Source organism: Oryctolagus cuniculus, chromosome 3 (assembly GCF_964237555.1).
Source record: "Oryctolagus cuniculus chromosome 3, mOryCun1.1, whole genome shotgun sequence".
NCBI lineage: Eukaryota > Metazoa > Chordata > Mammalia > Lagomorpha > Leporidae > Oryctolagus > Oryctolagus cuniculus.
Window position 1 is genome coordinate 90,011,021 of NC_091434.1, and position 27,211 is coordinate 90,038,231.

The 27,211-nt window shown below is 43.4% G+C and overlaps 1 protein-coding gene across 9 annotated transcripts in view; it reads left to right on the plus strand.

Moving 5' to 3' along the window:
• CACNB4 (calcium voltage-gated channel auxiliary subunit beta 4) overlaps positions 1–27,211 on the plus strand; it is a 287,912-nt gene that overhangs the window by 226,603 nt on the left and 34,098 nt on the right. For all 9 annotated transcript variants that reach the window (XM_051848622.2, XM_051848629.2, XM_051848628.2 and 6 more), the window contains 3 exons: positions 13,971–14,090; positions 15,847–15,969; positions 23,224–23,354. In XM_051848622.2, the coding sequence (XP_051704582.1) occupies positions 13,971–14,090; positions 15,847–15,969; positions 23,224–23,354 (374 nt within the window). The remainder of the gene's footprint in view (positions 1–13,970; positions 14,091–15,846; positions 15,970–23,223; positions 23,355–27,211) is intronic.

A 27,211-nucleotide genomic window follows, 5' to 3' on the forward strand; every position in this document is an offset into this window, starting at 1 on the left:
TTTGGTTTGGACCAGAAAAGCTTTTTACAAAAAAATGAACAGATTTTTTCTCTCTGACCACTTAGAACATATTAATGTGCTCGTAGATAGGCCTGAACGAAGGTGTGATGGCCATGTCCTTGGTAAGCCTTGATGGTATGTGTCTTGCTGTCCATCCCAAAGAACGCTCCATCACTGAGCACTGGAAGACCTAGCTCATGGTGCTGGGAAGACACTGTTAACATCAGACCCCAGAGGAATTTCAGAAATCACGCGAGAGAGGCTGTTGGCTGAAAAGCGAGTTTGTGGATCACCAGCTAATGGCTGGGTGACTTTGGGCAGGTGGCTTGACCTCTCTTTCTAAGGCCTCCAGAGAGCTTTGGAGAAAAATCACAGGAATGTGCTGGAGAGCACGTAGCACGTCCAGTCATTGTTAGTTCAGTCTAAATGCTGAAGAAGTGGGATTAATTCTCTTCTCTGCTTTCAGCCTCAGCAGCCTGCTCGTTTAGCAGTGGCCTACCTGCACCTCTGCCAGGCATGGTTATTAGCTAATTGGTGAGGCTGGAGGGTCAGCCAAGCCCAGACCACCTCACTTGACCAACAACATGACCTTGGGAACCTTACTTAGTGTCTCTAAGCCTTGTTGACTTTCACACAGATAATGAACTCTACCTATTAAGTGTTCATGGTGACTGAATTGGATAATGCCTGTACAGCGCCATTTGAATTCTGTCCGACCCTCGCTTCCTACTTCCAAAGATTGAATGAAGAATCAGTTCTTCTCCTCTAACATAATGAGCTCGAACACAGAAAACACAGAGTTAGCAGACAGGAACCAAACAAGTACGCCTTGTTCTCATCTCCTCCCACTTCTAAAGCAATTGGGGAGGAAGGGCACCTCCCCAGGGAAGAGCCACTGTAGACTCCAAGTGGGGATGGCCCATGCTGACAGGAGCTGGAGACAGGCGTCATGTGGTCACAGTAGAGGGCCCAAGGCACAAAGAGGATCGCAGTGCTGTAAGGGAAAGTGAAGTTTCCAGTCCATGTCCTGTGATGTGAAGATGCTACAGGGGCCCTTCTGAGGAAACTGAGGGTGGGTGTGTCACTTACACAGTGGTCAGCTTTTGCTGCCAAGGCAGCTTGTGCGTGGCCTCAAATATTCCCACACCAGGCAGTACCTAATAATTCACAAATAACATTTGTACCTAAATTTAATGTTGTTGCATTTAGTTTTTTGTTAAGGAGAGAGAGAGAGAAAGATTTGGTTTACTCATCGAATATCTGCAATGCTGAGGTCTGCTGGCCAGAGCCAGGGGCTGGGCACTCCATCCAGGTCTTTCATGTGAGAGGCAGGGACCTAACTACTTTGCTGTCACCTGCTGCCTCCCAGGCTGCACATTAGCAGCAAGCTAGGTTCAGGACAGAGCCAGAACTTAAACCAGGCACTCCTATATAGGACGCAGGCATAACCAGTAGGCCAAGTGCCTGCCCCCACATCATCTAGTTTATAAGACCTACAGGCTTCACAAATATGATGTAGATATAAATGAGGAGTCTTCAAAAATTCTTGGAAAACAAAGTTTTCTTTTTTTTTTTTAACTTTTATTTAATGCATATAATTTTCCAAAGTACGACTTATGGATTACAATGGCTTCCCCCCCATACCGTCCCTCCCACCCACAACCCTCCCCTTTCCCACTCCCTCTCCCCTTCCATTCACATCATGATTCATTTTCGATTATCTTAATATACAGAAGATCAGCTTAGTATACATTAAGTATGGATTTCAACAGTTTGCTCCCACACAGAAACATAAAGTGAAAAATAATAGATGATTTTTTTAAATGATGATGAAATCGGAGCAGACCTATTGTCATGTTTAATCCCAGTGAGAGTCAAGTTGGGAATTGATAATTTCTTTTTTTTTTTTTTTTTTTTTACAGAGGATCAGTTTAGTATGCATTAAGTAAGGATTTCAACAGTTTGCACCCCCATAGAAACACAAAGTGAAATATATTGTTTGAGTACTCGTTATAGCATTAAATCTCAATGTACAGCACATTAAGGATAGAGATCCTACATGAGGAGTAAGTGAACAAAGTTTTCTTAAAAAAAAAAACAACTATGTATAGACTTTAGAAATCTTTTGCACCAAAATCATCTTTTTAAATTCCATTTTGTCAAAAATGTCTTGGAGTAGCCTCTACATGATTTTTGCCTTTTAATCTTATCTGCAATATATGTTTTATAAAAAGAATGAAACAAGAATCTATCTTTATTTTTTCCAGTTGGCTAGATAAATTTCTCAAAACTGTTTATTAAGTAATCACCCTTTTCCTATTGACTTGAAATGCTTCCTATATATTTAGTCTCCCATTGTAGGGATTGGTTTATAAACTTGATTTCACTGACCTATGCTACTAACATCTTTAGTTTATATAGTTTTATAATATATTTTAATATGTTCCTTATTCTTTAATTTTTCTCTGAATTTTTTATTCTTTAATTTTTTCTGAAAAACTGAATATCAGTTTTTTCAGTCAACTTTCTTATTATTTTGCAAACTTAAAACCAGGGTTGTTTTTCACTGACCTTTCCAAAGCCTTGAGGCAGGAAGTATGCATGACCTTCGGATGAAGTCTGGGCAGTACTGAGAGTTCTGTGTGTTGTTCTCTTCCTCCACCTGAGGCCATATCACTGGCTCTATTTTATAATTTTAATTTATTTTTGTTTATTAAAAGGCAGAGAGAGAATCTTCCATCCACTGACACACTCCCTAGATGCCCACAATAGCCAGGGCTAGGTCAGGATGAATCCAGGAGCCCAGAATTCAATCCAGGTCTTTCATGCGGATGGCAAAAGCTCAAGTATTTGAGCCATCAACTCTTACCTCCCAGAGTGCACATCAACAAGAAGCTGGAACTGGGAGCAGAGCTGGGACTCTTGGGTGTCCCAAGTAGCATCTTAATCACTGTGCCAAACTCCCACCTTCGTTACTCTTATATTCAGCAAATAGTTTTGAGCACCCATGATATGCAAAGCTTTGTGCTGAGAACTCTAAGGACTACAAAAAGGAGTGAGGTGTGATCCATTCTTGAATTGAAGTATTTGGTTTCCTTTGGTTTCTTTTTTTTTTCTTTTTTCTTTTTTCTTTGTTGACAGGCAGAGTGGACAGTGATAGAGAGAGACAGAGAGAAAGGTCTTCCTTTGCCGTTGGTTCACCCTCCAATGGCCGCCACGGCCGGCACACCGTGCTGATCCGAAGCCAGGAGCCAGGTGCTTCTCCTGGTCTCCCGTGGGGTGCAGGGCCCAAGCACTTGGGCCATCCTCCACTGCACTCCCTGGCCACAGCAGAGAGCTGGCCTGGAAGAGGGGCAACTGAGACAGAACCCGGCGCCCCGACCGGGACTAGAACCGGGTGTGCCAGCACCGCAAGGCGGAGGATTAGCCTAGTGAGCCGCGGCGCCGGCCCTTTGGTTTCCATTGTCTTGGGCCACCTCTGGGAGTGCATTTCTGTTCTTGATGATGTCCCTTGATTCTGTTACCTGGTCATAGGCATTCCTTTTATGAGACATGTAAGTGAAAACAAAATCATTCCAAAGAACTATTTAAGGTTAACTTTCCACCCAACAGTTCCTGAGGCTATAGAAATGACACAGGCTAGGTTCAAGTCCTTTTCCTCTAAAGCAAGTGCTATTATTTCTGCCTTTGTCCCTGAGAAGGGAAAAATCTTTTTATTATTATTATTTCTTATGTACCCAAGAGATTACCTGAGGTTCCTTTTAAGGAAAACATTTATGTGTTGTTCTAGCTTTCATCTGACTTTTAAGAAATAGACCATCATGTTAAAGTAGTGGCGGGGCAGGGGGGTGGGTTGGAGGAGGCTGCTTTGTAAACCATTCCAAGGGAAATGTGAGAACGAAGCCTTTGTCAGCCTCTCTACCAGAAGGGTCATAGAAGTCCACCTGTGCAAGAAATGATTAGTGGCCTCAGCCGTATGCAGCACGGCTTCTTCCAGCTGCACACTCTAGATTTCCCGAGCACATACTGGTGTTTCCTTTTTCACATCTCTGCTGAAATTAGGTTAGTGCAGCATGAGCAGCCACCCTTGAATGAAGACCTTGTGCTGGTGGCTAATGCTTCCAGGTGCCAAGGCTGGCATCAGCCAGGTGGAGCTGCCTGGTCACTCACCTGTGTCACATGAATTGGTCAGAAGCTCACACTAAGTTCTGACCAGGCAGCGCTGGTTCCTGAAGTGGCTGCTCAATGTCCCAGAATGTTATTCTGTGGCCTGTAAGTAATAAGTAAATCTGGGTCACTGGAGGCCACCCTTACCTGGTAAATGATCACTTTCCCTTTCCCTGGTGTAGCGTCAGCTCCACAACTTAACCGTTCCTGCAACTGGATAAAGTTCCTGTTGGATGCAAACATGATCGTGGCTATTTTCAATGATTTTCGACTGCTTGTGCTTAACTGATGTTGCAGCTCATGTATATATATATACAACACAATGTACTGATCGTCAAAGTAGTTTTTCCAGGTAACATCTGTAGAAAGCAATTTTTGTTTTCTGTTCTTCCCCCAATGTATTAGGCTAAACTATGTGAAATGACAAAATTTAGTATTTGTAGTTTCATATGGTTGAACCCAATATAAAATGAATCTACCCTCTTGCTGCCACCATCACTGTTGATTTAGCTTGCAAATCTACTTGTAGCCCACAGCTCATCTTCTTTCCCAAAGTACAAATTGTAAGGGCAGGTATGGGTTGTTCTTTCATCTCTGTCGGGGTCTTCTTGTCACTTTGCTCCATGTTACTTGTGAGGTCCATTAAAATCCTCATGTTGTTGTCTCCCTTAAACAGTATTCTCAGATTATCAATTGAAAGAAAGACCTGTCTGAAATCAGACCAGTTACAGCAATCGACAAACAAGGCAATACATGAGAAGGGTATGATTGGCAAACTTTTCTAAATGTATATTACTTCCTTTTAAATAAGTTATAGAAAGCAGTTATAATAAGACCTCTTAAATTGTACTCCAACACAGACTAAGCCTGTGCTTTGCTTTTAACTATAATATATATTTATATATAATCGTAATTTAACAATGAGAAATCTATAAATAAATAGTGAGAACATAATTGGAGAAGTTGTCACTTAAGAGACAAAGAAAAGCCATAAGGAATTTCTAGAAGCACCTACCACAACTAAAATGCTGACCCAAAACCCTATTGTTAAAGTAGAAGACTGGAGAAATCCACAAATGAAAACCTTAATAGTCCAGACATACTGTGTGAACTCAGAATTGATAACCATGTCTTCTGAAAAGCCACCTGCAGTGACCTTTGTATGATTCTAGATTGGCATTTCTTTATCTATATCTCACTTTCAATTAGATTTTTGTCACATGCTAATTAAGCAAATACTGTAGAATGTTTTGTTTATTGAAGGCAGCTAAAAACTGTTGATGTTTTAATGTAATGTTTGCATTACATTTTGTGGGACATTTAAACAAAAAGATTCTACCCACACCGTTGTTCCCTCCACAGGGGCCTCTCAAGGGGGTGTCCTTACTGCAAGTCTGAGCCTCAGTTACCCAGTCTGTACAATGAGGGTAGTCATGACCTGCTCTATAGGGTTGGCGTGACACTGAAGTTTGTAAGCTGATGTCTCGCCTGTGGAAAGAAACACGTAAGCCTTCATTCTCTCACCTTCCGTTTATGACCTTATATGAACAGGCATCTTTGCTGCCCTTGACTTCTCTTTGAAGCCTATAAAGGACTCTTAGGCAGATTAGTGGCTGGATTTGAACTTAGGGTCTTCTGTCCAATTGGAGTGGGCTGCTGTGGTTCTTAAGCAGTGCTGGTCTTATTCTTTCCATCAGCATTTTTGAAGACCTTCTATTTACAAGAAACCATCCAAGTTTTCTTAGAGAAAAGTTGTCATCTCTGAGATATAATTTCAAGAGCTCCTCTTTCTGTGAAGTTACTCATTATCCAATGCTCTGGATTAAAGCCTGAAAACCACAATTTTGACAAAAATCTCATATTGTGAGGGTAGAGTTGCCAATAATTAACATTGCAACAATTCAGAATAGCCTTGGTCAACTGACCAACCACTCAAGAAAAACTTAAAATCATAGACCAAAGAATTGATAGATTCTGATGGGTATGAATGTGTCTTTCCTTCAACAAACCTGAAAACTGAGATCCTGCCATGCCAGGGGCAGCCCAGGCCTGTGTCCTTGGAGACACACCTGGGACAGCCTTTGCTCTGAACATGCTTGGTGAAGGAGAGAAGGAGAGGAAAGAGCACCTGCAAGATTAACCTGTAAAGGTGAAGGTTGCCTAAGGGACAGCCTATGCCTAAGGACAGTCTATGAGTGTGCCATTCACCCATCTACACTGGGAAGTCTGGGAGAGTCACCAAGAACAGGCTGTGCTCCTTCTGCATTATGGAAAAGGGCATCATTGAGTCTTTGCAAGTTCAGTGGCGAGAAATGGGCTCATAACTACATTGCGAACATTCTACTAGCACTTAATCCACTTAATGCAACATTAAAATGCCAAATTGATACCAAGGTTAACTTGTGTGATCTGGAAGGGAAACTTAAAATATTTGAGTGTCTTCTGTGGAGTTCAGTTTGGTAGCTGCTAGATATGGGTAGATTTTTAAAATCTTTATATTTTAATTTTATTTGAGTATATAAATTTAATGCATTTCTTATATAAAATTTAGGAACATAGTGATTCTTCCCACCCTACCCTCTTTTGACTGCACTCCCATTCTTCTTCCTCCCTCTCCTATTCTCATTCTTACTTTTTACAAAGATCTATTTTTAGTTTACTTTATACCGATAAGATTAACCCTACACTAAGTAAAGAGTTCAACAAAAAGTATGAAGAAAAAAAAAAAAAAAAAACACTGTTCCTCAACAGTTGAGACAAGCACTGTTCAAAGTCATCACATCTCAAAGTGTCCATTTCATTCCTATAAACTAAATTTTGGGTACTCTATTATGGTTGGAAATTTAAGATTAATTAAAAGGAAATCAATTTTTAAGACTTTAAAAATTAAATTATAAATTGGTATCTTGGCTTGTCCAGACACACATTTCAAGTACTCAATAATCACATGTGTCTCATGGCTACATTATTGGACAGCATCCATACAAAGGATTTCCATTACTGCAGAAAGTCCCATTGGACAGTCCTGGTCAAATATATACCAGCATTATGCTTGTGTACTATGTTGTTTTTTTTTTTGTTTTTTTTTTTTTTTTTTTTGACAGGCAGAGTGGATAGTGAGAGAGACAGAGAGAAAGGTCTTCCTTTTGCCGTTGGTTCACCCTCCAGTGGCCGCCACAGCTGGTGCACTGTGGCTGGCGCATCGCGCTGATCCGATGGCAGAAGCCAGGTGCTTCTCCTGGTCTCCCATGTGGTGCAGGGCCCAAGCACTTGGGCCATCCTCCACTATGTTTTAATATGTGAGGATATTCATTCCTCAAAATAACCCCACAGAAGGGTTTCATTCTGATGTTGCAGAAAAGGAAAAGATCTCAGGAAAATTTAGCAATTCTCTTCCCACATAGTGGCCACTATAGTACATAACCAATGGTTGGTACTCAGTGCATTGATAGCTAAGCTAGGTGGCGAGATATCCAGCATTGTTGGATTATGAACCCCAATAGTTTGAACAGTAGAGTCAAATATTTGAAGACCCAAGGAAAGGTCTCATGGCTGTAAATTAATAATATATGTAATACTAAAGTTCTCATAAGAAATGAAAGCTTATTTCAGTTTCAAAAAGACAAGATAAGGGGCAGGTGTTTGGCACAGTGATTAAGCTGCCTCTTTGGATGTCTGCATCCCATACCAGAGTGCCTGGGTTCAAGTCCCACTTCTTATTCCAACTTCCTGTTGAAGAATACCCTGGGAAGCAGCAGGTGATACCTCAACTACTTGGATACCTGCTACCCATGTGAGATACCTGGATGGAATTCCAGGCTCCTGGCTTGGCCTATCCCAGCCCCAGATAATGAGAATATTTGGAAAGTGAACTAGCAGATGAAAGATTGTGTGTGTATGTGTGTTTGCCTTTCAAATAAAAATAAAGTTCAAAAATGATAAGCTAAGTAGGCAGATTCCTGGTTCCATGAGAGCACTTCAAGAAGTTAATGGGGCCGGCGCCGTGGCTCAATAGGCTAGTCCTCCACCTAGCGGCGCCGGCACACCAGGTTCTAGTCCCGGTTGGGGCACCGGATTCTGTCCCGGTTGCCCCTCTTCCAGGCCAGCTCTCTGCTGTGGCCAGGGAGTGCAGTGGAGGATGGCCCAAGTCCTTGGGCCCTGCACCCCATGGGAGACCAGGAGAAGCACCTGGCTCCTGCCTTCGGATCAGCGCGGTGCGCCGGCCGTGGCGGCCATTGGAGGGTGAACCAACGGCAAAAGGAAGACCTTTCTCTCTCACTATCCACTCTGCCTGTCAAAAAAAAAAAAAAAAAAAAAAAGAAGTTAATGGACAAGACAGGCCTGGCTGTTAAGACGTCACTTGGGAAGCCCATATCCCATGTTGGAGTGTTGGAGTTTGAGTCTAGCCTCTGCTCCTGATTCCAGCTTCCTGGTCATGTGTACCTATGAACTTCTTAAAGTACCCTCACAGAGGTGAGGATGAAGAGTGACTGCCAGTGGGCATGACATTTCTATTGTCATGCTGAAAATATTCCAGTATTAGATTGTGGTGCAAATTGTTCTATGAATTTATTGAAAATCATTTAAATGTACACTTCAAATATGTGAATTTTATGGTATGTAAATTACATGTTGATGAAACTGTTTAAAAAGAAAAAGAAGATATAAATTCTAAACCTCCAGGATAGCCAAAATTCCAGTGTTAAAAAACTGCCAGACCTTCAGTGAGTCAGAGATTAATTGCAGGTATTTCCTGAATTTCTCCATGGTGGTGAAAGGCATTATATTACATCTCAAATCAAACACCAGGAAACTCTACAGGGTGTGTAGTAATATCCTTATCTTTTTAAGGAAGGAAATTGGGACTCAGAAGGTTGAAATAACTTGCCTGAGATCCACAGGCAACAGGAAGTGGTGACAGTTACTCTGTTCCCAAAACCCACGGCTGCAAGCTTGCCATCATCATGCACCCTCTCTGTGAATGAGAAGAAATTCTTCCACTGTTTGACTAGCTAGCATTTTCCTTCTCCCAGGAGACAACAAGAAACTGATTTGCTGGTGTTTCTGTCAGATTTTGCATTGTGCCTGTAAGGCTCATGAAAGGTGTGAAGCGGGAATCTGTTTTTAGTGTCGAACACAAAGGAGAAAACTGGTCTGGACCTTACGTTAATGCGATGATACATGTTTCTTCCTTTGGATCTTAACTATTATGCATTATTTTATGACTTTTAAAATCGCTTTATCTGAGGAACTTCTAAAAGGTCATAGAAAAATGGGATTGCTTTACGAACTATATGAAACCTGTTAAAAAAAACTAGTTAAAATTTAAAAATAAAAATGAAGTTGAAAGTGTGCGTTTGCTTTGGTGCAGTTTTTTTCTTCATAATATATGGAAAATGTGTATTATGAAAAAGCCGTGCATGGATTTCAAAAATTTTTTGCACCGAAGTAAACTTATGTTTTAATTCCATTTTCCAAATTTTTTTAAGTACCCACATTTATGCTCATTAGAGACTCCAACTCTGTATTTAGTTTAGTGAGTTCATTGTGACTTCCAGTGGTGTCTGCTTAAGAACTTTTGGTGGAGGGGTGGCGCTGCGGTGCAGCAAGTTAAGCTGCGGCTTGGGAACACCTGAATCCCACATCAGAGTGCTGGGACTGAGTGCCCTCTCTGCTTGTAATCCAGCTGCCTGTTAATGCAACTGGGAGGCAACAGAAGATGGTCCAATAACTAGGGCCTCCGCCACCCACATGGGAGACCCAGATGGAGTTCCTTGCTCCTGATTCAGTCTGGCCCACTCCTGGCTATTGTGAGCATTTGGGGAGTGGCCCAGTGGATGAAAGATTTCTCTCTGTGTGTCTCTTCTCTCTCTGTCATTCTACCTTGCAAATGAATACATGAATGAATCAATGAGTAAAACTTAAAAAAAATAATTCAAGCAATGAGGCTCTGCCATGCCCCTGCACGTGGGGTAATAGTCCAGTTCTCAATTCAGTTGGTCACTGCTGACTGACTTGTTTTCTGAAATGGAATTCTGGAAGGGGAGCAGTTCCCAGCTCGGGCCAGGGCTAGCAGCCTTCATACCCTTAGTCTGTCCTATTAACACCCTAATATCACTTCCTTCTTGATGTGTTTTTCTTCTTGATCATCAGGTGTTCAGCCAGACCTCTGGGTAATCCCCTCCTCCGCACCTGTCTTACGTGGCCCCTGCCTTTCCCACATCCTTCCTCCAGCCGCCCTGTGATCCCCTCCTGGCCTCCATGTGACTGGCTTCCCTCTGCCTTTGGAGAAAACCTAGATCCTTTTCTTTACCTCTTGCTTTCTTCCTTCCGGGGTATGTCTAAACTCTGTTTTGGTTAGTTAAAACAAAGCAAAGCAAAGATAAAGAAAAACAAGACACCAAGTCAGTACCAAGCTGGCAGAACATATCCAAGGGCTAAATTTGGGCCCTTGACCTTGGACCTCTGCTGACCCTAGGGCTTAGAGAGGCAGCCACAAGGATTTTCATGTTCAAAGAAGTGTGGATAACGTAGAAGGAATAAAGAGCAGAGTGAAGGTTGTGGTGACATAACACTGACTGTGAAAATGGGCATCACAGTGCTTTATTTTCCCCTCTACCAGTGTTCTTGGAAATGGGGAAACATAGAAACGTCTGCTTCCATGTATTTGGCAGCAGTAGAGCTTACTAAGTAATTTTGGGATTCTTGCAATCTGATTTTCATTTCATAATGAAGTTCATTTGCAGGAGCCCTGGAGTCACTTCTTGTGTGTCCAGAGATGATTGCATGCCAAGAGTCAGAAAGTCATTAAGGTAGTTTCAGGAAATTAGCCATCTCCTGGTGGCAGGAGTGGATGGTGTCTCCGGCTGGGTGACTCACTGCTCCCCCGGGCAGCCTGCCTTCCTGGGAACTGCAGTCAGTGGTCTTCTCCACGGGTTCCCTAAACAAGGCGAGTGCTGCTTTCAGAATTTCCACACCACACTCACCTTGTGCTCCAGACGCCCTCAAGGCAACCAGTCCAAGTGACCCATCACACAGTCACACTTCCAGCAAAGCAATGCCGAGGACTAACTCCAAACGGTCGTCACAGATAGTTCAGAAATATTGTTTTCTTTCTCCCTTACTCTGGATGTTATACAGGTAGCCCTAACTTCAGACAAAAGTTGTGCTCCAAAAGAACTGTATGTTAAAGGATTTCAATGTAGTTCTCTTTTTAGGCAAGGGATGCATCTATAATAAGAGTTATGGGGCTGGCACTGTGGCTTAGCTGGTTCAGCTGCTGCCAGCATCCCATATGGGTGCTGGTTTGGAGCCCGGTTGCTCCACTTCTATTCCAGCTCCCTGCTAATAGCCTGGGAAAAACAGTGGAAGACTGCACAAGTGTTTGGGCCCCTGTACCCATGGGAGAGACCTGGAAGAAGCTCCTTGCTTTGGCCTGGCCCAGCCCTGGTCATTGTGGCCCTCTGGGGAGTGAACCAGCGATGAACGACCTGTCTCTGTCTCTCCCTTTCTCTCTGTAGCTCTTTCAAATAAATAAATCTTAAAAAAAAAAAAAAAAAAAAAAAGAAGAAGAAGAAGAAGAAGAAGAAGAAGAAGAGTTACCCTGTATTATCTGTTTTGTAGACCCAGCATTGTCTGTTTCTTACCCCTGCAAATTTGCACAGAGGAGTTTGGTTAACAAATGCACTTTTTAAAGGACATTTTCAAAAGCACTAAATAAAATATAAGAATTTAGAATCATTGCAGTTATCAGATTTCTAGTATGCTTTCCATACAGGCCATACAATAATAAATATGGCTCTACTTCAAGATGAGCTACTATGCAAATATAAGTGAGTTGAAAATGATTAGAATCTCAGTTCTTTTATATAATCACTGTAGAAATATCAGCTCTAGGAAATGAAGATAAGAAAGATGGTATATTGTGTGTCTACTGTCTGCCAGGTACCAGAGTATTCTAATATCAAGTGTGCCACAGTGTAGGGTTTGAGCCTCCCCGCTCAAGGCTGAACCACCCAAGTTTGAATCTCAGCTTCTGCTGAGCAGATTCAGTGAGATGAGGTGTGCCAGGCATCTCGCCCTGTGCCTGTGCGATAGCAATCATCCACTAGATTGTAGCTGCTCTTTTCATCTTATTCCATTGAATCCCACCAAGTAGGCAGTGCCCCTCATTACACATGAAGGGATTGTCTCAGAGTGGCCCAGTAACTCGCATAAGTTTTCTGTGTTGCAGAGGCAAAATTTAAAGCCAGGCCTCAACTAGATACTCTGTTAAATCCTTTAACCAGAAGTTGTTTTTCTAGGCTGCCAGGAAAATCTGTGCTGGAAAAGACTGCCCTAGCTAGTCAGTACCCTCTATTGAGAGACAAAGCTGACCTTACAGGTGACAACTTCACAAACAAGCATTTCTAAGTGTAGAAAAGCTCTTATAGGGGCAGTCTCAACAGTCAGCCACTTCTTAAAGTTCTCTTTTGCCATTTATAGTAGATTCTCAGCTATATGGATGAGTCTGTGTGTGTGTGTTTTTTTTAATCTGCATGACTGGGGCCAGCGCTGTGGCATAGTGAGTAAAGCTGCCACCTGCAGTGCCAGCACCCCATGCGGGCGCCGGTTCAAGTCCTAGCTGCTCCACTACCAGTCCAGCTCTCTGCTATGGCCTGGGAAAGTAGTGGAGGATGGCCCAAATGCTTGGGCCCCTGTACCCACATGGGGGACCCAGAGGAGGCTCTTGGCTCCTGGCTTCAGATCGGCACAGCTCCAGCCATTGCAGCCAACTGGGAGGTGCGCCAGTGGATGGAAGACCTTCTCTCTCTTTCTCTGCCTCTCCTCTATCTGTGTAACTCTGACTTTCATATAAGTAAAAAAAACCTGCATGATTTTTAAACATATAAAATACACCAGGTCTACCATCACCTCTGCTGTATAAATGTCATTGTCTATGCAAATAAATGTCAACTTCTAAGGCTAGCTTAAGGAAATTGAAAGATGGTGTTCCTTTAGTAGCCAGAAGATAAACCTCCAGGTAGATTTTGTTCTTGTTGTTTGTTGTTTTGTTTTTTAGTATTGGCAGGGAGTGATTAACTTGTAACTAGCTGCTCTGGTATGGTGAGAGCATCAGATGACACTGGCTACCTTGCATCCAGCTGGATTCCAGTATTGTTCAGATAGCCCTTCTAGGTGTGGGCTTCAATGAAGGACATCTCTGTTTGCATCCTTAAAATTGCTTTTCTGCTCAGTGTCCATATTGACCAGTATGGACCACTAAAGTCCAATGATTGAAGGTTTAATAGTACAAGTGTAGAAGGGTGTTGACATAAAAACTGGAAAATCATTGTACCCATGTAGAATGCTGCTTTACCATGTTGAAATCTTGGACAAGTAAATGACCTGTAATCCAGGATGCAAAATCTAGCTTTTGTAATTGACTGAGTCTTATTCTCCTTTAGCTATATTCCACATGCACTAAGAGAGAACGGGAGAAAACTGCAGTTCCACAAATGAATATGGGCTTGCTATAGAGATAGCACAAAAGAGGATCAGGGCTGAGTATCACATCGTTGTCATAGCACTCTACTTAGCACTTAATCTCATCACAGTACTTTCCTTCACAACCTTCCTCCCTTCTGAATAACTCAGATGCTTAACTATAGTCTGCCATCGTCATTTTTATCTGCAGCAAGCACAGAGTCTGTGTATCAACTGCCATGCAAATGGAAGGAACGCACCCTAGGGTGCTGTTGTGGATGTGCCGATTTGAGAAGCTGCACATCACGTCTCTTCACCCATTCTGTCTTCCTTTCCAGGGTTCAGCAGATTCCTACACGAGCAGGCCGTCCGACTCCGATGTCTCTTTGGAAGAGGACAGGGAAGCGATTCGGCAGGAGAGAGAACAGCAAGCAGCAATCCAGCTGGAGAGGGCAAAGGTGACTGTCTCACTGTCTCCCCCTCTGTGGTCAGACGTGGCGTGTCACTGCCCTGCACAGATCTCTGGAGTAATCCTTTTATGGTCATCCTAACTTAGCTCCAGATCACAGGGCTCTCTGCTCCATTCACCCCCAGGAGAGGTCAGTGACACCCTCAGGGGCTTATTTCCTGAGAACCATCACCCTTTTGTGTTTGGTTTGGAGGCGAATCATTGGTCACCTCCCAACTTACTTGTGTGGTTGAAGCTTGTCGTGCCCAGTGCTGGCACAGGGCCTCCTCAGGCACCAGCTGGTCCCACCTGTTCTCAGCTTTTCTTGCCCATTCCCTCACCTTTATCATGGGCCACACGTGTGCTCTTGCTCTCTGGCTCTCCCTGTTGGCTTTGAGAAGTGCAGGAAAGATGAGGAATAAAGTCTTGGTTGAAAGAGACCTTCAGATATTCCACAGGGAGTGGCCCCTAGGAGTATGTGCACCCAAAGGCAGCAGCAAGGAACAGATTGAATAGTTGAGTGGCAGAAGCAGAACAGTCAATGGAGTTCTTCCATTCTGCCTTCCCAGCATTATTTTTTTTTAGCACTGACCCCTTTTGTCAAATGGAATTTTGTGCACAATAGCAAGCTATAAGACAGGGGTCATGGCCAACCTCTTCTCCTTGCCCTCCAAAGCAGACTCCGTAGGCATTTTATATAGTCTTTCTGATTTTTAGAGGGAAAACTGAACCCCAGGTAAAGTGAATTCCTTCCCTTTTCTATTTTTATAATGGAGTCTTTGTAAGAGAGATGAGAGGAGAATGGTGGAGGTAGAAGAGGTGTCTGCCTCTGCTTTGACACCCACAGCATCTGTGCTCTGTCGGTGGATGGGGTTTCTCGGCAGCACCCTGAGAAGGGCATCAGTGAGATGCTAAGTCGGTCCTGTCTCCACTGTCGCTCCCCACCCACACGGCTCAGCGCAAATAAATGTGCCAGGTTCAGAGCCGCCCAAAGTTGCAGAAGCTCACATTTCCCGTGTCGCTGATTTTTGTTTTAAAGTTTTCTTTCCGAGTCTGTTTTCTGGCCATGGTGGTCACTCTGCTGTCGGTGGCTGCATCATCAGCTTAGGCTGCTGGTTGGTTTGGTCCGTACCTGGCCAGTGGTACCAGCTCAAGGGCATTTTGCTGGGAAGAATTTGTACAAAAAGAGTCTCAGCACCAGCTTTTGTGAGCTAGGGAGACAATGCTGGGTGAAGAGCCCCTGCCCGTCTGGTTGAACCCTGACTGGTGCTTCCTTTCTCTGGTGGGACAAAGCATGCCACTGCATAGGATCCCCTAGGTCTTCAGATTTGAGGTTATTTCAAAAATACTCATCTTCCCGCCCCTCCCTTACCCCTCTCTTAAAGGTCTAGTACACATTTCCTGTAGCCCAAGGCAGGATTCCCTTTGAACTAAGCATAGCTCTTCAGACTAGCGAACAAAGCCGATTGTCCCCACGCTTCCCTGCTCATCCTCCCCAGTACTTTAGGGCACCGTTCTTTAAATATTGGAAAGTGCCACAGGAGAGGACAAATGGCTGCACCCATGGGACAGAATCATCGTCAGAGGCATCCCTGCAGATTTCTTTATATCATCTGGGAATCTGAAACCCGCTGGCAATCCCTCTTTGGAACGTGATTTCCCTTAGCGCCTGGTGCTGTCAGTCATCTCAGTGTATGTCTCGGTGTGAAAAATGCTGCTCTCTCTGCTTCCCTCCCTCACCCCTTGTTCTGTGGCCCCGACCCCAGTCCAAGCCTGTGGCGTTTGCTGTGAAGACGAACGTGAGCTACTGTGGCGCCCTGGACGAGGATGTGCCTGTTCCAAGCACGGCCATCTCTTTTGACGCCAAGGACTTTCTCCACATTAAAGAGGTAAATGGAAATGTAGGACATGTGCATACCTTCACCTGTGAAAAGTCCAGAGCCAGGAGGCAGCTCAGAGCAGAGCCAACCAGGGAGGAGACCTGGTGCAGGGCCTCATTTAACTTCCTGGGCCTTCTGCAGCCATTCATTCTCGCTGAGATAAAAAAAAAAAAAAAAAACCTATCTTTATCTTTATTAATTAGTTGATTAATTTTTATTGAAATACAGAAAAATAGAGAGATTTTGCATTTGCTGATTCCTTCCCTAAGTGCCCACAGCAGCCCAGGCTGGCCCAGGCCAAAGCCAGGAGCCCAAAACTTAGTCTGGGTCTTCCATGTAAGTGACAAGGACCCAAGTACTTGAGTCATCACTTGCTGCCTTCCAAGGGGCCCATAAGAAGGAAGCTGGAATCAGGAATGGAGCCAGGACTCTAACCCAGGCATGTCAGTGTGGGTTGTGGGTGTCCTCGGTGGCATCTCAACCACTGTGCCAAAAGCCCAGTCCTCGGTGAAATTTGGAGGCCTGAGAGCCTTGCTTGTACTGTCACTCACAACACTGAATCACAGTCAGCCTTTGAAATCCTAGAAGGGATTGAGGGCAGATTTGTGGTCCCATGGTCCCCTTTTAATCACCTTGTGTGGTTGCACAGCTGTACAACCCTAGATGCAATTTAGGGAAACACAAGTTTGGTGCCATGGCAGAAAGGACAAAGGATGTTGTAGTTAAAGACGCTGGGCTATGGTCCTGTGAACCATGACCTTAGAACCAACACTAGAATGTCTGATCATTGACCAAAAGCGTTAAAGCTAGGAAAAGGACTGAGGGAGCTAGCGCTGTGGCGTAGCAGGTCAAGCTGCCGTCTATAGCACCGGCATCCCTTGTGGATGCTGGTTCCAGCCCCAGCTGCTCCACTTCTGATCCAGCTCCCTGCTAATGTGTCTGGGAAAAGAGCAGAAGATGGCCCAAGTCCTTGGGCCCTTGAATCCATATGGGAGACCTGGAAGAAGGTCTTGGCTCCTGGCTTTGGCCTGGCCCAGCCATTGTGGCCATTGTGGCCATTTGGGGAGTGAAACAGCAGAAGGAAAACACACACTCTCTCTCTCTTCCTCTCTCTTTCCTGTCTCTCTGTAACTCTGCCTTTAAGATAAACAAATAAATCTTTAAAAAGAAAAGAAAAGGACTGAGGACTCTGGGAAACAAAGCATAAAGATTGAAGCAAGAAAAGGAGGACTTGAGGCCTTGAACCTTGAAAGGTAGACTTGTAGTGACAGCAGGAGGTTTGTTGTTCTCAACCTGGGAGTCATGAAATTCTACCTCATTTGAGACCTAGTGCTGGCCATGGAGGAGCCAACATCAGGATCATGGGCAGGAAGATCTGAGTCTGGTGGAAGAGATGCACAGTTTCCTCACAGGATGGCAAGTTCCATTACAGAAAGATTGAATTGATGTTGGGGGTGTCCAAAGAAAGCGGGAGGGGGCATCTGGATGGGGAGTAGGAAGATATAAGGAAGCTGCAAAATGCTGCGAAAGTGGCAAAAGCTGAGGGAACTCGGGCTATGGTAGGGGGTGACATCAGTGGAAGGAACAGCTGCAAGCCATGCATTGTGCCTGGAGGACAGTGGTACAAGTGGTTCAAGGGCCAGGTCAGAGAGGCAGGGATGCCTAGGGCCATGGAAAGAAACCGGGGCTTGGTCACCAGGCCGTGGTTTGGAGAGGAATCTGAGGTCCAGGATGGATGTGATCAGACTTGTATCCTAGAATGATAGCTCTGATGGGCAAGGAAGCATTGCCCAGGCTGCAGATGCACCCTAGGGGCAAGACGGTGGTTGCAGCAGAGAAGATGCGGAGAGGGGGCAGCTTGGAGAGAGAGGTAGGGGAAGAGTGGACAGGAATTAGGGATTGCACCTGGGTAGGGACTGGAGAAAGTGAAGTAGAAGAACATGAAGAATTGAAGCCAGTTTGTCTGGTTTGCCTGAAAGTTGGAGGGTATCATCCTCTATGAAAACGAGAGGGGAGCAGACCTATTGCAAGGGCAGATGTGGTTATGAACGTGCTTTCCAGGAGACTGTGCCATGGGTGTTGTGAACCGCCCCATGTAGGTGCTTGAAAAGCCCTTCGCTACATAATCTGGAAGCCAGCGGAGAGCAACTACGATTTGTTCTTACGTTCTGGGTTGAAGAGGAGAATGGGTTCTAGGCCGAGGAAGTAGCATGGAGCTGAGAGAGCATAAAACTGAGGGAGTGTTTTTAAAATTTAATTTACATTTTTGCTCTTTAAGATGGGGAAGATTTTACTGCATTTTCTATGCTTAACCCAGTAAAGTATATTAGGAATCAAGGGGACAGCTAGTAGAGTAAGAGATTGGAGGAGAGAAGGAAACCAACATTTGGAATGTAAGCACAAGAATCAGCCTGAAGCAGGAGGAAAGCGTTACCTTCCTTGAACCCACTTGTTTTCAACAGTTTCCCCATAGGGTGGTGGGGCATGCATGGGTGGATAGTCCCATTGGTTGGTTTCATTTTCTGTGCTAGGAGGAAGGGGTTAGAAATAAAATTTAAAGAGAGGAAAGCAGAAAGGAGGAAGAATGCAGTGAAATTTTAGATGAAGGTGCCCAAAAAGCGTGGTCAACATTCTTCACTGAACCCACCTGCATGGCAAATCTATGAACCAATATGAAAAACCATTACCTTTGAGGCTACGCATTCTACAGTCTGAATCAATAGGATGTAGGTGACTGGGTACATGGTCTGTGGCATAGGGGAGATGGAAGTCAAACAAAGTGGGATGAGGGAAGAAGAGAAGCCAGGAATTGTACTTGACATCTGTGGGTCATGCTTTCAAGGGGGTTGACCCTGACTGCATGGTAATCTAGGGAGGACAGGAAGTCAAAAGAGCTCCTCTTGTAATATGGAAGCCCTTGGAGCACCTGTGCATGCTGATGTTAAGAGAGAGCAGGAGAGATTGGTGGGAAAGGAGAGATAGGTAAAGGTAACATCTCTGAGCAGGCAGAAAGGGTGAAATCCAGACCTTGAGTGGAGAGACAGACCTTTGTTAGAAAAAGGAAACTAGCCGGCGCCGTGGCTCAATAGGCTAATCCTCCACCTTGCGGCGCCGGCACACCGGGTTCTAGTCCCGGTTGGGGCGCCGGATTCTGTCCCGGTTGCCCCTCTTCCAGGCCAGCTCTCTGCTATGGCCAGGGAGTGCAGTGGAGGATGGCCCAGGTGCTTGGGCCCTGCACCCCATGGGAGACCAGGAAAAGCACCTGGCTCCTGGCTCCTGCCAGGATCAGCGCGGTGCGCCGGCTGCAGCGGCGGCCATTGGAGGGTGAACCAGCGGCAAAGGAAGACCTTTCTCTCTCTGTCTCTCTCTCTCACTGTCCACTCTGCCTGTCCAAAAAAAAAAAAAAAAAAAAAAAAAAAAAAAAAAAAAAAAAAAAAAAAAAAAAAAAAAAAAAAAAAAAAAAAAAAAGAAAAAGGAAACTTATCCATTGTCACGTGCAGGGAAAAGACAAGTGCAGGCACAGGCAGCTCAGAGCCTTGGTTGTAAGGAACTGAGGAAGCATCAACTTGATGGCTTCTCCTCTCGATAGTGGGTGAAGTGAGGATGTCCACATTTGCACAGAAGAAAAAGACCCTCGACTTGAGATATATGACCTGGCATCTGAATGGTTAAGTTGATTCTGTCATGCCATTCCCATCAGAAACAACTACACAAACACTCATCATTTCCAAGCAGCAGCAGCCCTTTAAAAAGTGAGAGAAGTTCTCACGTATCACAGGCACACACACAGACATTCCTTCCTGGCTGTTTTTGTTGCTTTCCTGCATTCTGTGAGTATTCAGAATTTGTTCCATTGGTCACTTTTTGATTTATACGCTCCTTGATTTGCTCTCCAAGTTGGCAGTTTGAAGTACAGTATTGAGCTAGAAATCCCATGTGGAGCACTGCCCTATGTTTTCTGATTGTAATAGACCAGATGAGAAAACATCTTAAAGAGAGAAGTCTTAATCCTTTTAGGGAAATCAAAATGAAAAGAATTGGCACAACACTAAGGTGACCTTTGCAGAAAGCTGGCACAAGCTCCCAGCACATCGACGCAAATAAGCCCATTCTATATTCACGTTGCTGCCTTTTCACTCATCCATCACCCAGAAGACCATCTCTTACACACCAGGTAAAATACTTTCTCTGTAATGAAAAAGCTTAAATGCAGAGAAAATCTACATCTATGCTTGTCCCATAAGCCAAAATGATAAGCAAATTAAGCTCTTCAATTTATGCAGCGACTGTCTCCTCAGTAGCTCCAAGAACTTTCATTCACATTGAGTCAACTTCTGCTTTAGCTGTTTCCTGGAACTAAATCGAACCACTTGAGAAAGTTGCATTAACCATTTTGGAAAGCCCTTTGAGGTCACTTGGGTACCATTTAACAAGTTAGTGTTCCAGTGGACTAACTTGATTTCAGGAAATAACTTAAGCCCTAGGAAACTATGACTCATAGTCTGTTTTTCCCCTGCCACAGTAAAATTTAAATTCCAGACCTATACAGCAAAGATTTTAAAAGGGTTCCCTTGACTTTTCTTAATTCCAAAATAAACAAGCCTATTATTTCAGGCCTCTTATTCTAAATAAAGACAGGAAGATGGGGAAAACTAAGACCTACATTGTTCAAGATTTTATGTCAGGTCAACGCACATTTCTTTCAGTGCAGTCTAATACTGCATACCTTGCATGCCTTGTGTAGGAGCTGTGTGCATACTAGAGACCAAATGCCTACTTTTGAGTGTGAGGCTATTACTCAGAATTCCATATGAGATGATGAAGCCTTCCGTTCCCTCTTCACAATGTGTCAGTATCATTCATAGATATATACATGTAGATAGATAAGGTTCTACTTTTCTCTGAGCTTAAGCAAAACATATTGTATATTGTTATATTTTGAAACAATGTGTATATATGTGTGTGTGTATGATCAAAGAGAGAGTAAGTTATGCCCAACACTGATAAAGACAATAAAGGAAGTTTTTGGAATAAAGGAAGTTCTGAGAATAAGGGAATTTTGTGGAATCTTCTCTGAAAAGTTTAAACTATAGGAATCTGTTTTTCTACAAATGACCTAGCCGAAACCTTCCCTTAAGGCAGGTGACTTGGACTAAAATACTTTCTGCCCTGAGAGTTAGCAAATCTATAATTACAAATTCACGAATGCAATTTTGCTGACCTATTGAATTGACCACGTTGATGGAATCTCGGCCCACATTGGTTGAAGCCTTTGTGTGGACCTGTGTCCCAAATTTATGTATCATGGAAATTTATTTTTTTATTTAAAAAAAAATTTAATTTGAGAGGCAGAGAGAGAGAGAGAGAGCACTCCCATCCACTAGTTGACTTCCCAAATGCCCCCAACAGCCAGGGGCCAGGCTAAGGCTGAAGCCAGGAGCTAGAAACTCAATCCAGGTCTCCCACATGGGTGAAACTATCACTGCCACCTCCCAAGGTCTGCATTAGCAGGAAGCTGGAGTCAGGAACTGGAACCAGGAATCAAACCCAAGTGCTCCAATATGGGGACAGGCACCTTAACTGCTAGTCCAAATGTCTGCCCTGTGGTACTTTATTTAAATGGAATCCTGGGGTTCCTATTGATCTTCAAAACATTTGCCTGTCATTTCCAAAATTCCATTCAAGTGTGTATTCTGCTCAGACTTGGTAAGAGTAGAGGTCTTGGGGTCAGCATTGTGGCATAGCAGGTGAAGCCACCAGCATCCCGTATGGGTGCTCACTGAAGTCCTGGCTGCTCCAATTTTGACCCAGCTGCCTGCTATTTTTCCTGGAAAAGAAGCAGAAGATAACCTAAGTGCTTTGGCCCATGAACCCATGTGGGAGACCTGGAAGAAGTTCCTGGCTTTGGATTGGCCCAGCTCCAGCAGTTTGTGGTCGTTTGGGGTGTGAACCGGCGGATGGAAGACCCTTCTCTCTGTCTCTCCCTCTCTCTCTGTAACTCTGCCTTTCACATAAATAAATAAAATCTTAAAAAAAAAAAAGAGTAGGTGTTTATCTCTTTAAATAGTAGTATAGACCTTAATTTGAAAACCTGTATTTGAAAGATTATGACTTTTTTCCAGTAGCAATAGACTATACATAGTTAATTATTACCTGAAAGCATTTGACAATCCACAAGTCATTGAATGTGTTTCATCTCAAGCAGATCTATCTTGCCTGCCAGAGTTCTGTTTACAGTGATGAAATATTTATTCGTGTTAAATCTATGCCTTAAGAATTGGCTAGGGCTTCTGATAAGGACCAAAGGGATCAACAGGTCAGACCTGATTCTGGTCCAGGGGTTGGCAGACAATAGTCTGCTGCTTGAGTCTGGCCTACCTTCGTTGGCAAGAAAAGTCTTATGGAAGCACAACCATGCTCATTTATTTTTGTTTGTCTGTGACTGCTTTCCCACTAGAACAGCAGATTCAAGAAATTGGAACAGAGCCCATGTGGCCTGTAAAACCTACAATATGTACTACCTAAACTTTTATAGAAAAAGTTTGCAGAACCCTGTTGTAGTCTTGGAAGTTCCACCCCTATATCAGAGTACTTTAAAAATTTCATGAAATAGAGCCCAGCACCATGGCTCACTAGGCTAATCCTCCGCCTGTGGCGCCAGCACCCCAGGTTCTAATCCCGGTTGGGGCGCCAGATTCTGTCCCGGTTGTTCCTCTTCCATTCCAGCTCTCTGCTATGGCCAGGGAAGGCAGTGGAAGTAGGCCCAAGTCCTTGGCCCTGCCCCCACTTGGGAGACCAGGAGGAAGCACCTGGCTCCTGGCTTCGGATCAGCACAGCACGCCAGCCGTAGCAGCCATTTCGGGGGTGAACCAACTGAAAAAGGAAGACCTTTCTCTCTGTCTCTCTCTCTCTCACTGTCTAACTCTGCCTGTCAAAAAAAAAAAAATAAAAATTCATGAAATAGAATTCAAAGATGTTTGTTTTGGTGCAGAAACATTTTGAAATCCATGCATACTTTTTTCATAATAGACATTTTCATAATATGTATTTGATGTGAAAATGTTTTGAAGCCCACCCATAGTCTTTCATAATATGCACTTACTAAGAGCTTTTGAGACCACTTGCATAATAGAATATATAATATAGTGCTTGTGTATGATATAGTATCATACAATGTTTTGTTCTTAGGTCTGCTAAAATTACTAAATGGAATGTGGAGATGAATGAATTTCTATTGATAGCAGTTTTATTTCTGCATTCCAGAAATACAACAACGATTGGTGGATAGGTAGGCTGGTGAAAGAGGGCTGTGAGATCGGCTTTATCCCAAGTCCACTCCGCTTGGAGAATATCCGGATTCAGCAAGAGCAAAAAAGAGGGCGTTTCCATGGAGGGTAAGCTTCCTTCTCTCCTATACATTTTTTTGGTAGAAAAATTAGGTAATATTTTCAGTTAAATGTAAACGCTTAAGAATAATTGTGTGTTAATTAAAGAGTTCAACCAATAGTATTAAGTAGAACAAAAAAAAATACTAAAAGGGATAAAGTATTAAGTTGTTCATCAACAGTCAGGACACGGGCTGATCAAGTCACTGTTTCTCATAGTGTCCCTTTCACTTCAACAGGTTTCCTTTTTGCTGCTTGGTTAGTTGTCACCAATCAGGGAGAACATATTTGTCCCTTTGGGACTGGCTTATTTCACTCAGCATGATGTTTTCCAGATTCCTCCATTTCATTGTAAATGACCGGACTTCATTGTTTTTGACTGCTGTATAGTATTCTATAGGGTACATGTCCCATAACTTCTTTATCCAGTCTACTGTTGATGGGCATTTAGGTTGATTCCAGGTCTTAGCTATTGTGAATTGAGCTGCAATAAACATTAAGGTGCAGACAGCTTTTTTGCTTGCCAATTTAATTTCCTTTGGGTAAATTCCAAGGAGTGGGATGGCTGGGTTGAATGGTAGGGTTATATTCAGGTTTCTGAGGAATCTCCAGACTGACGTCCATAGTGGCTTGACCAGTTTGCATTCCCACCAATAGTGGGTTAGTGTCCCTTTTTCCCCACATCCTCTCCAGCATCTGTTGTTGGTAGATTTCTGCATGTGAGCCATTCTAACCGGGGTGAGGTGAAACCTCATTGTGGTTTTGATTTGCATTTCCCTGATTGCTAGTGATCCTGAGCATTTTTTCATGTGCCTGTTGGCCATTTGGATTTCCTCTTTTGAAAAATGTCTATTGCAGTCCTTGGCCCATCTCTTAAGTGGGTTGTTTGTTTTGTTTTTTGTGGAGTTTCTTGATCTCTTTGTAGATTCTGGTTATTAACCCTTTATCTGTTGCATAGTTTGCAGATATTTTTTCCCATTCTGTCGGTTGCCTCTTCACTTTCCTGACTGTTTCTTTTGCAGTACAGAAACTTCTCAATTTGATGTAATCCCAATTGTTAATTTTGGCTTTGACTGCCTGTGCCTCTGAGGTCTTTTCCAAGAAGTCTTTGCCTGTGCCTATATCTTGCAGGGTTTCTCCAATGTTCTCTAATGATTTGATGGTGTCGGGTCTTAGATTTAGATCTTTAATCCATGTTGAGTGGATTTTTGTGTACAGTGTAAGGTAGGGGTCTTGTTTCATGCTTCTGCATGTGGAAATCCAGTTTTCCCAGCACCATTTATTGAATAGACTTCCCTTGCTCCAGGAATTGGTTGTAGATCCTTGATCAAATATAAATTGGCTGTAGATGTTTGGATTGATTTCTGGTGTTTCTATTCTGTTCCATTGGTCTATCCATCTGTTTCTGTACCAGTACCATGCTGTTTTGATAACAACTGCTCTGTAGTATGTCCTGAAATCTGGTATTGTGATGCCTCCGACTTTGTTTTTGTTGTACAAGATTGCTTTAGCTATTCGAGGTCTCCTGTGCCTCCATATGAATTTCAGCATTATTTTTCCCAGATCTGAGAAGAATGTCTTTGGTATTTTGAGAGGTATTGCATTGAATCTATAAATTGCTTTTGGGAGAATGGACATTTTGATGATATTGATTCTTCCAATCCATGAGCATGGAAGCTTTTTCCATTTTTTGGTATCCTCATCTATTTCTTTCTTTAATATTTTGTAATTCTCATTGTAGAGATCTTTAACGTCCTTGGTTAAGTTTATTCCAAGGTATTTGATTGTTTTGGTAGCTATTGTGAATGGGATTGATCTTAGAAGTTATTTCTCAACTATGGCATTGCCTGTGTATACAAAGGCTTTGATTTTTGCTCTACTTAATACTATTGGTTGAACTTAACACACAGTTATTCTTAGGTGTTTAAATTTAACTTAAAAGTGTTCCCTGTTAAATATGAGTGGGAATAAGAGAGGGAGGAGATGTACAGTTTGGTGCATGCTCAGTCAGACTTGCACCAAACAGGAGAGTTAGAAATGTGCCTGGGGATTCCAACTCAATCCCATCAAGGTGGCGTGTACCAATGCCATCTCACTAGTCAAAGTAATCAGTTTCAGTTCATAATTGATCATAACGAGAGGATTAAGAGTCAAAGGGATCACATAAACAAGACTAGTGTCTGCTAATATTAAGTGATAGAATTAAAAAGGAGAGAATGATCCAACATGGGAAGCAGGATATACAGTAGACTCATAGAATGGCAGATGTCCTAAACAGCACTATTCTGGCCTCAGAATCAGCCCTTAAGGCATGCGGATCTGGCTGAAGAGCGCATGAGAGTATGTTAGGCATGGAAAGCCAAGACACTCTGGCAAAAAAAAAAAAAAAAAAAAAAAAAAAAAAGAAAGAAAAGAAAAAAGAAAAAACCTAAAAAAAAAACCTAAATGAAAGATCTCTGTGAGATTCCAGCAGAAAGAACGGGCCATCAAAGAAGAAGGTACCTTTCTCTGAAGGGAGGAGAGAATTTCCACATTGATTTGGACTTGTTTAAATAAGATCCATGTCCAGGAACTCAAAAGGCTTCCATAGCCTTGGCAACTCATGACAAGAGCCTCGGGTGATTACTGATGCTATAAACAAGAGTGTCAATTGTTAAATCAACAACAGGAGTCACTGTGCACTTACTCCCCTTGTAGGATCTCTATCCTTAATGTGTTGTACTATGTGAATTAATGGTATAACTAGTACTCAAACAGTATTTTACACTTTGTGTTTCTGTGTGGGTGCAAACTGTTGAAATCTTTACTTAATATATACTAAATTGATCTTCTGTATATAGAGATCATTGAAAATGTATCTTGATGTGAATGGGATGGAGAGGGAGCGGGAGATGGGAGGGTTGCAGGTAGGAGGGAAGTTATGGGGGGGAAAAAGCCATTGTAATCCAAAAGCTGTACTTTGGAAATTTGTATTTATTAAATAAAAGTTAAAAAAATTAGGTAATGTTTTCAAGTCATTTACTAGATTAAAAATGAATGTTTTCAGAACACAATATTCTTTTCTGGGAATGGAGTATTGTATAGTTGTCAAAAAAGGATTTCAGACCGGCACCATGGCTCACTTGGCTAGTCCTCCACCTGCGGCGCCGGCACCCCGGGTTCTAGTCCCAGTTGGGGCGCCAGATTCTGTCCCAGTTGTTCCTCTTCCAGTCTAGCTCTCTGCTGTGGCCAGGGAGTGCAGTGGAGAATGGCCCAAGTCCTTGGGCCCTGCACCCGCATAGGAGACCAGGAGGAAGCACCTGGCTCCTGGCTCGGATTGGCGCAGCGCACTGGCCGCAGCGGCCATTTGGGGAGTGAACCAATGGAAGGAAGACCTTTCTCTCTGTCTCTCTCTCTCACTGTCTAACTCTGCCTGTCAAAAAAAAAAAAAAAGGTTTCAGAGAGTTCACTCTGTGCATTGCATGCTGAAGCCGGGCACCACTGGGATCTGTGTGAATTCTACCATGGAAACCGTTTCCTGTAGCCTCTGCACATCCTCTTTGGATGCCAGGCTTTTCTCTGTGAGCATCGCACAGGGCATCCTTTCTCAGTACAGCAAGCGGAAGCTGACCTGACCTGGCATTTCGGCTCTTCTTGGTCCACTTTTGAAGACTCTCTCAAGTGGGCACAGAATGGGTTGGGGTGGGTGGGTACCAATGCTAGTGGCACTGTCCATAGCCCAGATTTTTGTGGTATCTTCCATCTCCTGGTGTTGAGGTGAGGACACTGGGCAGTTTCAGATGATCCCAACTCTGGGAAACTAAGGAAGTAGCCACATAGATCTCAGAGTGCAGGTGGCCAGAGGTCTGAGGACGCAAGCAGAGCAG